Source organism: Mobula birostris, chromosome 11 (assembly GCF_030028105.1).
Source record: "Mobula birostris isolate sMobBir1 chromosome 11, sMobBir1.hap1, whole genome shotgun sequence".
Lineage (NCBI taxonomy): Eukaryota > Metazoa > Chordata > Chondrichthyes > Myliobatiformes > Myliobatidae > Mobula > Mobula birostris.
In genome coordinates this window covers 50,112,686-50,127,724 of record NC_092380.1, presented here as the reverse complement: position 1 = coordinate 50,127,724, position 15,039 = coordinate 50,112,686, and the positions used below count along the sequence as shown (strand labels likewise).

The following is a 15,039-nucleotide window of genomic DNA, read 5'->3' as shown; positions in this document are numbered from 1 at the left end:
TTGGCATTTTTTTTTTGCAATACTGAACAAATACAATAAGTATTTACATCGTACAATAAGCCTGATGAGCCACGTGGCAAAAATTATTCTCAGAGTAATCATCAGAACAAGACGCTGTATAAAACCAGAAATCAATAAAGAACAATGCGGGTTTGTGGAAAACACTGGAACAAGAAATGCAATTTTCATGCTATGGATGATCTGTGAACAAGCCATCCAGGTATAAAAAGACATCTACCTATGTTTCATTGACCATACAAAAGCTTTTGACACTGTCAGACAGCAAGATCTTCTGGAAATGCTTCAGGATCTTGATATAGATGGGAAAGATATACGTTTCTTAAGAAACTTATACTGGGACCAGACAGCATCCATCAGAACAGAAGGAGAAGTGAGTGAGTATGTGAATATCATGAGAGGAGTCAGGCAAGGTTGTGTCTTTTCACCAGACTTATTCAACCTGTATAGTAAAAATATCTTAAGTATCAAAGACATCAAAGGATTCACAATTGGAGGCCATAATATAAATAACATCAGATATGCTGATGACATCGTACTAACAGCTGACTCAGAAACAAAACTTCAAGAGCTATTCACTATAGTGGCAGCAGAAAGTAATCACAGAGGCCTCTCAATCAACACCAAGAAGACAGAAAGCATGGTCATCTCCAGAAAGACAAACATCCTACAATGTGTGATCAAGATCGGAAATACAAACATCAAACAAGTCAACAAATTCAAATACCTTGGCAGCCTAATAACAAGTAATGGCAGGTGCGACACAGATATCAAATACAGAACAGCAATGGCGAAAGAAGCTTTCCAAAAAATAAAGACCATATTAACAGACAGAAAGATGAGCATGTACACTAAAAACAGAATACTGCAGTGTTACATTTATTCTACCCTGACTTATGGAAGTGAATGCTAGACCATTTCTCCAGCAATGGAAAAGAGACTAGAAGCAGCTGAATTATGGTTCTACAGGAGAATGTTAAAAATATCATGGACCACACACACATCAAATGAAGGAAGTTCTCAGAGGAGCCCAAGCAGTTCGATCACTCATACCAACAATAAGAGAAAGACAATTCAGATTCCTAGGCCACATCATGCGGAAAGATGAACTAGAAAAACTCATACTCTCTGGAAAGATTGAGGAGAGTAAACCTAGAGGAAGACCTCGGCTTACATACATCAAAAGCACAGCCAGGTGGCTACACATCGAGGAAGTGGAAGTCATCCAAAAAATGGATAGATCTATATGGAAAACCATGGTCACCAAAGTCCACATTGGATATGGTACCGAGACAGACAGACTGAACAAAATCCATGTGGCCAAGAACATCAAACTACCCTTCTTACTCTCCTATATCTGTGTCTGCTAAATTATATTTCAACCTATCTTTTTACGCTATCAACTTCATTGACCTTAAATTCATTAGACTTCTTCAATTCAAGCACATCATTAAATACTGTCAAACTCCTTTCTGTGTAGCCAATCTCCCCCATTGCCTTCAAAAATTAATTACTAATTATTTTTTATTTCCTGCTTTACTTCACTCCCCTTTTGAATACACCTTCAGATTCTCTCCCTACATGAAGTGAGAATCCCTCACTTCCAAGAATCTCAAGTCCTTTCAGCACCAGGTTTCCAGCCTAGCACTTTCCTATATAATTCTGCTATAGGTACAATTGCCATCATCTAGTAATCAGGCTCTTGGTGTTATTCTTTGGTGTGACATTGGAATGCTGGCAAGTCCAATACTTATTAGATTTCCTCCCCTCAAAGACATTAATAATACAGATTTGCTTTTACAATTCAGCATTTTAATGGTCATTATTACCAAGACTACAATTCTTAAACCAAGTTATTCAATCGACTGAATGCAGCGGTGCTATGCAACCTCATCTCTAGATTGTTCTGGGTTACTAGTCCATAATTTAATGCCTGTACTATCACCAATCTGGGGAGCACGCTTCTTGAGGATGTACTCATTAGTTACGTTCCTAACTCCCAAAAATCTGCTTGCAGGTCCTCTTCCTCTATCCGCTGCATTTTTACTATTATTCATGGCCTTGTGCTGTTTACCCTCTCTTTATAGCACCCTATGGCTGCTCAGATTCATCCTGACACTCTCAACAGGGAAGCAATGTCAACTGTATCCCAGCTGCAAGTATCATCTCTCTACATCCTTATTCCTGCTTCCACTTAACAATTAGTTTTCCAGGCCTCCCTCCTTCTCAGAATACCTGTTGTCATGGAATTTGATTTGCCGATGATCCCCAACGGAATTGTGTCTCATCAGAACTGAGTATTAGTTAAAGGGGAAGGTCTAATTTGGGAATTCCTGTACTATCTGCCCACTTATCTGGCTTTTGTCCATTTCCTGCTTCCTTGCCTTCTCTACAGTTGAATGCAATGCTGTCCACAAAGCTGTGGTGTAGATGCACCACAATCATTGCTGTGCAAGAATTGGGAAAAAAATACGAATTCGATTTGCTTTCCTTGATAATGATTCTTGCAAAAGTGGTTGTCCATGCCTTGAAAAACAACCTGGAGTTGGAGGTTACCTGTCAGCTTCTACCTACAAGATTGCAAGGTAAATGATTAAAAATACTTGTCCCTGATACAGACTAAAGTGAACCCCAGCAGCAGGTAATCAAACACCATCTTCCTTTCTTCACTTTTTCCAATAATGGCTGAGTTTCTACAATGAGGCAGCAGCTCAGGGTCACACTGTCCATCACTCCCAAATGTTGTCACTCCTTTGTCTCACCCACTTTCCAACCACAATTTTACATCCAACCTTCCCACCCATTTTTGGTGTCACCACAGATTTGGTCTGCCCAAATTATTAGAAGATACTGTAAACACTTGTAGCCCCAGCACTGATATCTGGGGCACTCCACTGGTCACTGGTTTCCCTCCTAAAATTGACTCCCTTTATCCTCACCTACAGCTTCCTGCATGACAGCCGCACTTCTATCAATGCCGATATATTACCCGAAACAGTAGTGACCCTTAACTTATGATTTAACTCTTGTAAGGTATCTTGCTGAGCCTTCTGTACTGTTCAGACACACAACAACAATTAGAGCATCGAACAGTACAGCTCACACAGTGCCTTCAGCCACAATGTTGTGCTGAACTAATTAAGCTAATGAAACCCAATCCCTTCTGCTTGCACACGGTCCTTTTCCCTCCATTCTAGGCATAGTCATATGCCTAAGGGCTTCATAGATGCCCCTATTTTATCTGCCTCCACTTGACAGCACATTCCAGGTACTTATCACCGCGTAAAAAAAAATACTTCCCTGCACAGGTCCCTGGCAGACCTATCGTCTCAGCTTGCTCCTGCCCCACCGAACTCATTTCTGCATACCTCGACACAGTTTTATCCCCCCTTGTTTAATTCCTTCCTACCTATGTTCGTGACACTTCTCACACTCAAACTTTTCAATGATTTTAAGTTCCCTGGCCCCCACCGCTTTATTTTCACCATGGATGTCCAGTCCCTATATACTTCCATCCCCCATCAGGAAGGTCTCAAAGCTCTCTGCTTTTTTTTGGATTCCAGACCTAATCAGCTCCCCTCTACCACCACTCTGCTCCGTCTAGCAGAATTAGTCCTTACTCTTAATAATTTCTCCTTTGGCTCCTCCCACTTCCTCCAAACTAAAGGTGTAGCTATGGGCACCCATATGGGTCCTAGCTATGCCTGCCTTTTTGTTGGCTCTGTGGAACAATCTATGTTCCAAACCTATTCTGGTATCTATCCCCCACTTTTCCTTCGCTACATCGATGACTGCATTGGCGCTGCTTCCTGCACGCATGCTGAGCTCGTTGACTTCATTAACTTTGCCTCCAACTTTCACCCTGCCCTCAAGTTTACCTGGCCCATTTCCGACACCTCCCTCCCCTTTCTAGATCTTTCTGTCTCTATCTCTGGAGACAGCTCATTTACTGATGTCTACTATAAACCTACTGACTCTCACAGCTATCTGAACTATTCCTCTTCTCACCCTGTCTCTTACAAAAATGCCATCCCCTTCTCGCAATATCTGTCTCCACCGCATCTGCTCTCAGGATGAGGCTTTTCATTCCAGGACGAGGGAGATGTCCTCCTCTTTTAAAGAAAGGGGCTTCCCTTCCTCCACCATCAACTCTGCTCTCAAACGCATCTCCCCCATTTCACGCACATCTGCTCTCACTCCATCCTTCCGTCATCCCACTAGGAATAGGGTTCCCCTGGTCCTCACCTACCACCCCATCAGCCTCCGGGTCCAACATATTATTCTCTGTAACTTCCGCCACCTCCAACTGTATCCCACCACTAAGCACATCTTTCCCTCCCCCACTTTCTCTGCTTTCCGCAGGGATCGCTCCCTACGCGACTCCCTTGTCCATTCATTCCCCCCCATCCCTCCCCACTGATCTCCCTCCTGGCACTTATCCTTGTAAGCAGAACAAGTGCTACACATGCCCTTACACTTCCTCCCTTACCACTATTCAGGGCCCCAGACAGTCCCTCCAGGTGAGGCAACACTTCACCTGTGAGTCGGCTGGGGTGATATACTGCGTCCGGTGCTCCCAATGTGGCCTTCTATATATTGGCGAGACCCGAAGCACACTAGGAGATCGTTTTGCTGAACACCTACACTCTGTCCGCCAGAGAAAGCAGGATCTCCCAGTGGCCACACATTTTAATTCCACATCCCATTCCCATTCTGACATGTCTATCCACGGCCTCCTCTACTGTAAAGATGAAGCCACACTCAGGTTGGAGGAACACCTTATATTCCATCTGGGTAGCCTCCAACCTGATGACATGAACATTGACTTCTCCAACTTCCGTTAATGCCCCACCTCCCCCTCATACCCCATTCGTTATTTATTTATATACACACATTCTTTCTCTCTCTCTCCTTTTTCTCCCTCTGTCCCTCTGACTATACCCCTTGCCCATCCTCTGGGTTCCCCCCACTCCCTTTTCCTTCTCCCTGGCCCTCCTGTCCCATGATCCTCTCATATCCCTTTTGCCAATCACCTGTCCAGCTCTTGGCTCCATCCCTCCCCCTCCTGTCTTCTCCTATCATTTTGGATCTCCTCCTCCCCTCCCACTTTCAAATCTCTTACTAGCTTTTCTTTCAGTTAGTCCTGACGAAGGGTCTCCGCCCGAAATGTCAACTGTACCTCTTCTTAGAGATGCTGCCTGGCCTGCTGCGTTCACCAGCAAATTTGATGTGTGTTACTTCCCTGCACAGTTGGAAGGTTTGCCAGTACTGCTTGGTGGGGTGGGTAGTTTAAATTAAGAGTTGCATGGGGGATGGGAACCAGACTGCCAGAACAGATAGTGGAGAGGGTCGTGGAGACAGATGTTGTTAAGATCTTAGACAAAGTCAGAAATTCAGAGACTAAGCGTGGTAGGACTAATGTTCTGAAGTATTGTAGGAGAGGTAGGTGAGCTCCGGATACGGATGAACATGTGGAATTATAGTATTGTAGTCATCAATGAGACTTGGTTGCAGGAGGGATATGACTGGCAGTTCAGTATTCCACACTTCCATTGTTTTAGATGTGATAGAGTGGGAGGGGAGGGGTGGCATTACTAGTCAGGGAAAAGGTCACGGTTGGAGAATACCTCTAGCGAGGCTTTATGGATCGAACTGAGAAATAAGAAAGGTATAACCACATTAATTGGTCTATATTGTTGACCACCCAACCGTCCGTGGGGTTTAGAGGAATAACTTTGTAGGGATTGCAGGCTGCTGCAGATTTAAAAAGAGGAGGTGTTTGCTGCCTTGAAGCAAATCAGGGAGGACAAATACCCAGGGCCTGACAACATGTTCCCTCAGATTGGGAGGCATGTGCAGAAACTGCAGGGGCCCTAGCAGAGGTATTTAAATCTTCCTTAGCAACAGGTGATGTACTGAAGGATTGGAGGATACAGTAGCTAATGTTGTTCCACTGTTTACGAAAGGCTCGAAGAATAAACCAAGAAATTATAAGCAGGTGAGCCTGATATCTGTAGTGGGAAAGTTATTGGAAGGTATTCTAAGGGGCCAGATATATAAATATTTGAATAGACAGGGATTGATTAAAAATAGTCAGCATGGCTTTATGGGTGGTAGGTCGTGTCTAACCAATCAAGGATATCACCAGGAAAATTGATCAAGGCAAAGCAGTGGATGTTGTCTACATGGATTTCAGCAAGGCATTTGACAAGGTCCTGCAAGTGAGGTTGGCCAAGAAGGTTCAGTCACTTGGTGTTCAAGATGAGGTAGTAAACTGGATTAGACATTAGCTTCACGGGAGAAGCCAAAGAGTGGTAGTACAGCATTGCCTTTCTGACTGGAGGTCTGTGACTACTGGAGTGCCGCAGTGATCAGTGCTGGATCCATTGCTGTTATCTCAACCAACAATTTGGATGATAATGTGGTAAATAGGATCAGCAAATTTGTGGCTAACACCATGCTTGGGATGTAGTTGACAATGAGGAAGACTGTCATGGCTTGCAGCGGGATCTGGACCAGCTGGAAAAATGGGCTGAAAAACGGCAGATGGAATTTAACGCAGACAAGTATGAGATGTTGCATTTTGGGAGGACCAGGGTAGGTCTTACACATTGAATGGTAGGGCATTGAGGAGTATGGTAGAACAATGGGATCTGGGAATATAAATCCATAATTCATTGAACGGATCATAAAGAAAGATTTTGGCACATTGTACTTCATAGATCAAAGTACTGAATACAGGAGTTGGAATATTATGTTGAAGTTGTACAAAATGCTGCTGAGGCCTAATTTGGAGTATTGTGTGCAATTTTGGTCACCTACCTGTAGGAAAGGGGTAAATAAGATTGAAATGAGCACAGAGAAAATTTACAAGGATGCTGTCGGGAATGGAAAACCTGACTTATAAGGAAAGACTGAATATAGACAATAGACAATAGGTGCAGCAGTAGGCCATTCGGCCCTTCGAGCCAGCACCACCATTCACTGTGATCATGGCTGATCATCCACAATCAGTATCCAGTTCCTGCCTTATCCCCATAACCTTTGATTCCACTATCTTTAAGAGCTCTATCCATCTCTTTCTTGAGAACATCCAGCGACTTGGCCTCCACAGCCTTCTGGGACAGAGCATTCCATATATCCACCACTCTCTGGGTGAAAAAGTTTTTCCTCAACTCCGTTCTAAATAGCCTACCTCTAATTCTTTACTGTGGCCTCTGGTTCTGGACTCACCCATCAGCGGGAACATGCTTCCTGCCTCCAGCGTGACCAATCCCTTAATAATCTTATATGTTTCAATACGATCCCCTCTCAGCCTTCTGAATTCCAGAGTATACAAGCCCAGTCGCTCCAATCTTTCGACATATGACAGTCCCGCCATCCCGGGAATTAACCTTGTGAACCTACGCTGCACTCCCTCAATAGCAAGAAAATCCTTCCTCAAATTTGGAGACCAAAACTGCACACAGTACTCCAGGTGTGGTCTCACCAGGGCCCTGTACAGCTGCAGAAGGACCTCTTTGCTCCTATACTCAATTCCCCTTGTTATGAAGGCCAGCATGCCATTAGCTTTTTTCACTGCCTGCTGTACTTGCATGCTTGCTTTCAGTGACTGATGTACAAGAACACCTAGATCCCGTTGTGCTTCCCCTTTTCCTAACTTGACTCCATTTAGATAATAATCTGCCTTCCCGCTCTTACCACCAAAGTGGATAACCTCACATTTATCCACATTAAACTGCATCTGCCCACTCACCCAGCCTGTCCAAGTCACCCTGCATTCTCATAACATCCTCCTCACATTTCACACTGCCCCCCAGCTTTGTGTCATCGGCAAATTTGCTAATGTTACTTTTAATTCTCTAATCTAAATCATTAATAGATATTGTAAACAGCTGCGGTCCCAGCACTGAACCCTGCGGTACCCCACTGGTCACTGCCTGCCATTCCGAAAGGGATCCATTAATCGCTACTCTTTGTTTTCTGTCAGCCAGCCAATTTTCAGTCCATATCAGTACTCTGCCCCCAATACCATGTGCCCTAATTTTGCCCACTAATCTCCTATGTGGGACTTTATCAAAGGCTTTCTGAAAGTCCAGGTACACTACATCCACTGGTTCTCCCTTGTCCATTTTCATAGTTAAATCCTCAAAAAATTCCAGAAGATTAGTCAAGCACGATTTCCTCTTCGTAAATCCATGCTGACTCGGACCAATCCTGTTACTACTATCCAGATGTGCCATAATTTCATCTTTTATAATTGACTCCAGCATCTTTCCCACCACTGACGTCAGGCTAACCGGTCTATAATTCCCTGTTTTCTCTCTTCCTCCTTTCTTGAAGAGAGAATAGGTTAGAACTTTATTCCCCAGAGCATAGAAGATTGAAAGATTTGACAGTGATAAACAAAATTTTGAGGGGTTTAGATAGGGTAAATGCAAATAGGCTTTTTCTACTGAGGCTGGAAGAGACAACAATGAGAGGTAATGGATTAAGGGTGAAAGGTGAATTGTTTAAGGGGAACATAGGGGGAAACTTCTTCACTCAGAGAATGTCCAGAGCTTGGAATAAGCTGCGAGCACAAGGGGTGGATGTAGGGTTGATTTCAACGTTTAAGAGAAGTTTGGATAGGTACATTGATGTGAGGAATATAGAGGCCTATGGTCCAGGGTCAGGTCGATGGGACTAGGCAGCTTAAATGGTTGACATGAACTAGATGGGCCGAAGCAACTGTTTCTGTACTGTAGATTTCTATGACTATCTCCTTTGACCTTTACTTCTCTCACCTTAAAAACTTATGAACTTCCTCAGAAAACTCAAATTTTCCTGACATGATTTTACCTTCATGGAGCCATGCTTTTTCTACATGACTCAATAACAATTTTCAAAATAGATAGTTACTTATTCATCAATAATCGATTCCCAACACGTGATTTTGAATTAAATGGATGTAGCTTACCTCCCTTTTTGTATAGTATGCTCACTGGCAATTTTTCATTCCCCAGTTCCCTCTCCAAAATCCAGAGATTTTTAAAAGATTACAACCAACGTTGCCAGTTTCCAATTCTTCATTACTACTTTCTCAGTTTCATTCTCTCTAAGTCTCTGCTCACTTGAGCCTCGCTCCTCTGTTCACACACTTAAGGAAACATTCATACCTCTTAAAAAAATAATTCTCACTAGCTGCTTTATTGCTTTCTAATATTTTTTTGTTATTTGCATCTATCAATTACTTTTGCCTCCTGATATGCCTTAACCTAATATTTAACCCCTCTCTTGCAACCATTCCTCCTGACTGGGATGTGTCTGTTGAATATCATGAATCAGCTCTTTAAATGCCTACCACTGTTGGTTTATCATACTTGATAACCTAATAATTTTACTCCTCAGTCAACTTTACCCTCACTCTATTGCAATAAGTTGCTTCTGACTCTAGTTTCTACCTCCAAAACTTATTAAAAATTCTTTTATGTCATAATTACCACTTCCAGGGGACTTTTTACTGATCTCACTTATTACCCATGGCCAGATACAACAGAAATTACTTGTTCCAATTAGTTCCAAAACATTTTTTCAGAAACTATCCCTAGTGCATGAATATTCACATTTTTCAAGATGATTAACCAATCATCATGAAAGTTAAAATTTCTCTTAATTCTTACACAGCTCTTTTTACACTCAGCCTTTATGTCCCACTTTATTGCTAATATGTCTACTGCTAGGCATCCGTATGCAAAACCTACCAATGACTTCTTAGTCATTAATCTCCCAGTGGCCACACATTTTAATTCCATGTCCTATTCCCATTCTGATATGTCTATCCATGGCCTCCCCTACTGTCAAGATAAAGCCACACTCAGGCTGGAGGAACAACACCTTATATTCTGTCTGGGTAGCCTCCAACCTGATGGCATGCACATTGACTTCTCTAACTTCCGTTAATGCCCCACCTCCCCTTTGTACCCCATCACTGATTTATGATTTATTATTTTTTCCTTTTTTCTCTCTCTGTCCCTCTCACAATAACTCCATGCCTGCTCTCCATCTTCCTCTGGTGCTCCCCTTCCCCCTTTCTTTCTCCCTAGGCCTCCCGTCCCATGATCCCCTTCTCCAGCCTTGTATCCCTCTGCCAATCAACTTTCCAGCTCATAACTTCATCCCTCCCCCTTCCTGTCTTCTCCTATCATTTCGGATCTCTCCCTCCCCCTCCCACTTTCAAATCTCTTACTAGCTCTTCTTTCAGTTAGTCCTGACGAAGGGTCTCAGCCCGAAACGTCGACTGTACCTCTTCCTGTAGATGCTGCCTGGCCTGCTGCGTTCCACCAGCATGTTGTGTGTGTTGAAACACTACTTAGCCTTGCTGCTCAACATTTGCTGAGACTACATCTCTTACAACTGTTTCGATTTCACCTCTGCTACCTTGCCACCTTTTCCTTCGTGTCTGTCCCTCCTAAAAGTCAAATATTCCCAAATAATAAATTCTCAGCTTTGATCCCCTTACAAACATGATGCAATAACACTGAGTTCTGGTTCAGTAAGGACACATGATGCCATTTTTTCTATCTTCTAAACAGGTTCCAATAATCCAGGAATGCCAGTCTATCCATTCTGTACGAACTGATCCAGTCTTCTGCTCCTACACACAACAGCATGTGGTACTGGAACTGTAGGCCCTCCAATGACCAGGATCAACCATGAATATTGTGTCCGAGCTGTCACGAAAGCCAGGGCAGTACAACACGGAGAGCAAGCTGCTGCCCTTGTGCCTGATGAATCCAAAGGAATGGCAGAGACTGATGCAGTTTGGCAGCAGCGCCACTGCAAGTGTTGCCAGTCAGCATCGAAATCAATGTAGTTTCTGCCTTAAAGACTCAGCTCCAGATTTTTCTTCCGGGTCTACTCCCGAAGCCTTTCCCATGAGTGAGTACAGCCGCAAGGCAGTGAAAGCTTGAGATCAGTTTTCCTTCTAGATGAGCTGCCAACCACGGTTGACATGCCCCACCTGCCCAAAGTAACTGGCTTTAAGACAGCAGTGAACTGCCTTTACCCATTCTACAGTCGGTAGAAACAGTTCCACCAGGTTTAGTAGCCAAGCCACATGTGGAGGTCAGTAGCTGGACTTGGCTGTCAGAGGCTATTTGAGACGCACACTATTGGGAGCATTTAAAAGGTAGCGGGAGCTTATCCCCATTACTCCTCCAGGCTATGTCAACATTAAGGAACTATTCTTGTGATTATTACCTTTATAAGATGAACAAAAGTCGGCAATATGATAGTGATCAAGTGTTGATAACCCAAGGGCTGGGTACTACAACTACAGTATGTTAAGCAACAAAGCTCATGCTCCCCATCATGGACCTCTATCATAGTATTTCAATGTACTTTTCAATAATCAAATACATTTTGAAAACCAGAGCAAAAAAGAAATCAAGATAACAAAATTCATGATCAGTGAGTAAAAAAAAAAATTCCTTGAAACCAACCTCCAAATGTCGCAGTTCCATTTTCTGGTAACAACCCTTGTTAGGACATTTGACTGTCAGAGAAAGAATTTCTCGTTTTGCAAAATTATCTGGGAAAAGTTGGGCTTCCAACAACATCTCATTGTCCACTGGACATTTGTGTCCAGCATCCCTGTGAGAGGTTTCAAATAAAGAATAGTTAGAAACCACATTTCACCCCATTCCCAATCACTTCCCACACCCCAGTTTCTCCCCATCATTTCCCATATCCCAGCTTTTTTCCCTTTTTACCTGTGTATTATAAGCCTAGGAATCTTTGTGAGAGTCTTACTTCAGGTGAACTTGGGATGGCAACAGGAGATCCATTTTGACTTCCTTTCCATAATCTATAAATAATGTTTGCAAGACCTTATGTCTAGCTTTTTATGCCCACAAATTTAACGCTCCTTGTATGATCTACTATTTCCCCCTATAATACATTGTCTATTTCCAATTGTACTTGCATTTCTTGCAAGGTGGAGATACCACAGAATATTCATTCCAGTTTAGTCGGAGTGATAATAAAAGGATTGCTGCTTCTGCAACTTCCATCCCATTACTTTGAGAGAAATATTTTGAAATCGTTACAGGTTTTTAGTGAATGAAATCAGGGTATTAGAATAATATTTGAAAACCACCCTTTGCAACATCTAGGTGTCTCAAAGCACATAACTGATTTGTGAAGTTGTGAATACAGCAAATGGGCAGCCAACGTATGCCATAGCAAAATCTTATAAATGCCAGAAATATTTATTGTGCTGTTGATTAAGGAAATATTGGCCAAGTCAAAAGGGCAATTCTTCCTCCACAGTGCTAGAGAAGCTTTTACATCTACCTTATGAAGGTAGTTAACACTTGTTTTACAAAGTAATTATCAGTGACAGTGTAATACTTACACCAGTGTAACCACCAAGAGACAAAACTAGCTCCAACACTCTTGGCAAAGCTCACAACTGGCATTGTCTGCAGTTCCAGTCAATGGAAGTGGAAACAAGTGGTGCTCAACCCAGAGTGAAGACAGCTAGGACTCCACAACAAGGAAATGTTACAACAGTAATGTCAGAATGTTATTGCCTTGCAGCCGTAGAATATTAGGTGCACACTATTATTTAAGCGCTGATAAGCTCCATAACCAATTTGAAATGTTAAATGTAAAAATTAAGAGTCACTCAATCAAAGGAACATGAGCATTGAGCATGCAACAGCTCCCTTAAGTGCCTTTTTTTAAAACTAAATATCAACTGACAGAGTCAAATCTCTCCAGGCATCCACCTATGTAGAAGGCAGAGGGAAATTTTATCTGAGTTATCAATCTAATGGTACCCACAGGAAATTTACTAAGGAGGTGTTTGTGAATTATGACCAGGCAGAGGTATCCATAAGCACTTACAAATATCCCAGTCTTTATCATTTGGATGCATTCAAGATATGTTATTTCCTCAGGCCGAGGTGAAACTTTGTTCCACAGCCAAATCAATGTCCCCCATGAATCAAAGCAATGTTGACTGGAAAATGAACTCAGTGAACAGGACACACACTAACAACGAAACTTTTTACCAACAGGTTATACTGGAAATAGCAGATTGCCAATAATCTTGGGAAAGTGTCAGCCTCTGTTCTTGTTACAGTTTCTATTCATTCTCTGTTCATCAGGTTGAGCTAGATTCCATGCAAACGTTTTGCTAATATAGAATTGAGCCCAGATCTCCTTTTTCTCTCTCTCCCTCTCACAATGGTACTTGAATTCCACACCCAGAACACTGCCAGCTTCTGCTCTTGCCTCAGTTCATCCATTGCTGAAACTAGATCTTTACATCCTTATCACTGAACTCACATCTACAACCCTGCACCATCCCAAATTCACCCACTATCTCTATGCCCACAGACCTTTCACAACATAAAATTAAATCTCTTACCCTTGTGATTAAATCCCTCTTCAACTCGCTCCATTTCTGTAAGCTTTGACAGTTCATCAATCCTCCAAAGATTATTTTGTTCTGATTCTAGCTTCTGATAGTTCTCCCATTTCTTTTGGTCTACCAATCCAAACAGAGTCCTACATTTTGGGCTTCTCTCATCAGCATCTGTGCCCTGACATCACATTACTTAGATCCATTACTAAACCCTTAACAATGTTAACTAGCTCGCTTATTATTTCCTCCTTATCACTTTTTTTAATAAGCTCGCTTATTAAAAATAATAAGCTCGCTTATTATTTCCTCCTTATCACTGATTTGGGATGGTTTCCTGTGTTGAAAGTGCTACACAAGTTTTTGCATGTGTTATACCGCAGAATAAAAACTACTCATCGTTTTTAAGTTAAACAGATGTCACAGAAAATTTTACTAAATTGTAAATCTTTACATAATTTGGCAACAATTCAATAAAACATTCTCAAGTGATTCCTGTTTTTTTGTATTAAACAATAATTCAACAGTTCATAACATTTTAAAACATATTTAATGTCTTCACAATGACTTTTTATTAATGAACTAAATTTTGTAAACCAGCATTAAATTAATTGGATATTACTGCATCTATCGAGGCTTTTGGTCCATTAATAATGAGTTGGAATATCACCTTAAAAAAATTCTAATTAAAATCTAAGGATTTTAAACAAATTGCTATCAAGTAACAGAAGCATATGATATTAATCTACAGTAAATGAACTAAACTTTCCACAGATCAAGTTCCCTCTGTTCTTTAAAGGTTGAAGAGGTAGAATTTATATTTATTTTTACTACAAAAAGATAACCTCTCACTAAAGATTAAACAAGACTGGGAGAGAGAACTTAATATGACTTTTGTTAATGAGGACTGGTCGCAAGTTTTGAAAATGGTTAATTCTTCTTCGATATGTGCCAATCATAGTTTAATTAAGTTTAAAGTTGTTCACCGCTATTATTTAACAAAGGAGAGGCTATCCAAAATATTTCCTAATATAGATAATTAGGTGCAAAAATGAAGTAGCTACTTTGTCACATATATTCTGGTCATGTCCCTTGTTGCAATCTTTTTGGAAATCTTTATTTTTTTACAATTTCTAAAGCTTTGAAAATTAATTTACAACCTAATATATTCACTGTTCTATTTGGAATAGTTCTGCATCATATTCAGGGAAAATGAATATTTCCTTTTCAAATCAACATGTAATTGCATTCATCACATTGTTGGCAAGAAGAACTATTTCATTGAAGTGGAAAGATACCTCTGCTCCAATACTAACTCAATGGTTTTCCCAAGTAATGTTATGTCTTAGTTTGGAAAAAATTAGAAGTAAAACTTTTGACCCCCGATTTGATTTTGAGAGAAGGTGGGGCTCTTTTGCTAAATATTATCGTTTAATTTGAATCAATTTACATGGTTTCCTTCCAATTTTATATTATATAAATGTGATTTGGTGGTGGTTGTTTTCTTTTTCTTTTTTTATTGTATATAAATAAATGATGGTAAGATGTATCGCTCCGGGAGTTGGTTCCTAATGGGTTTTTCCCCCCTTTTTTTTTTGTTTTATAGTTAG

General features: G+C 41.4%; 1 protein-coding gene across 1 annotated transcript in view; it reads right to left on the bottom strand.

The window, feature by feature from the left end:
• Positions 1-15,039, bottom strand: part of traf6 (TNF receptor-associated factor 6) — a 46,221-nt gene that overhangs the window by 21,588 nt on the left and 9,594 nt on the right. The window contains exon 3 of the mRNA XM_072272226.1: positions 11,502-11,652. Within this exon, the coding sequence (XP_072128327.1) occupies positions 11,502-11,652 (151 nt within the window). The remainder of the gene's footprint in view (positions 1-11,501; positions 11,653-15,039) is intronic.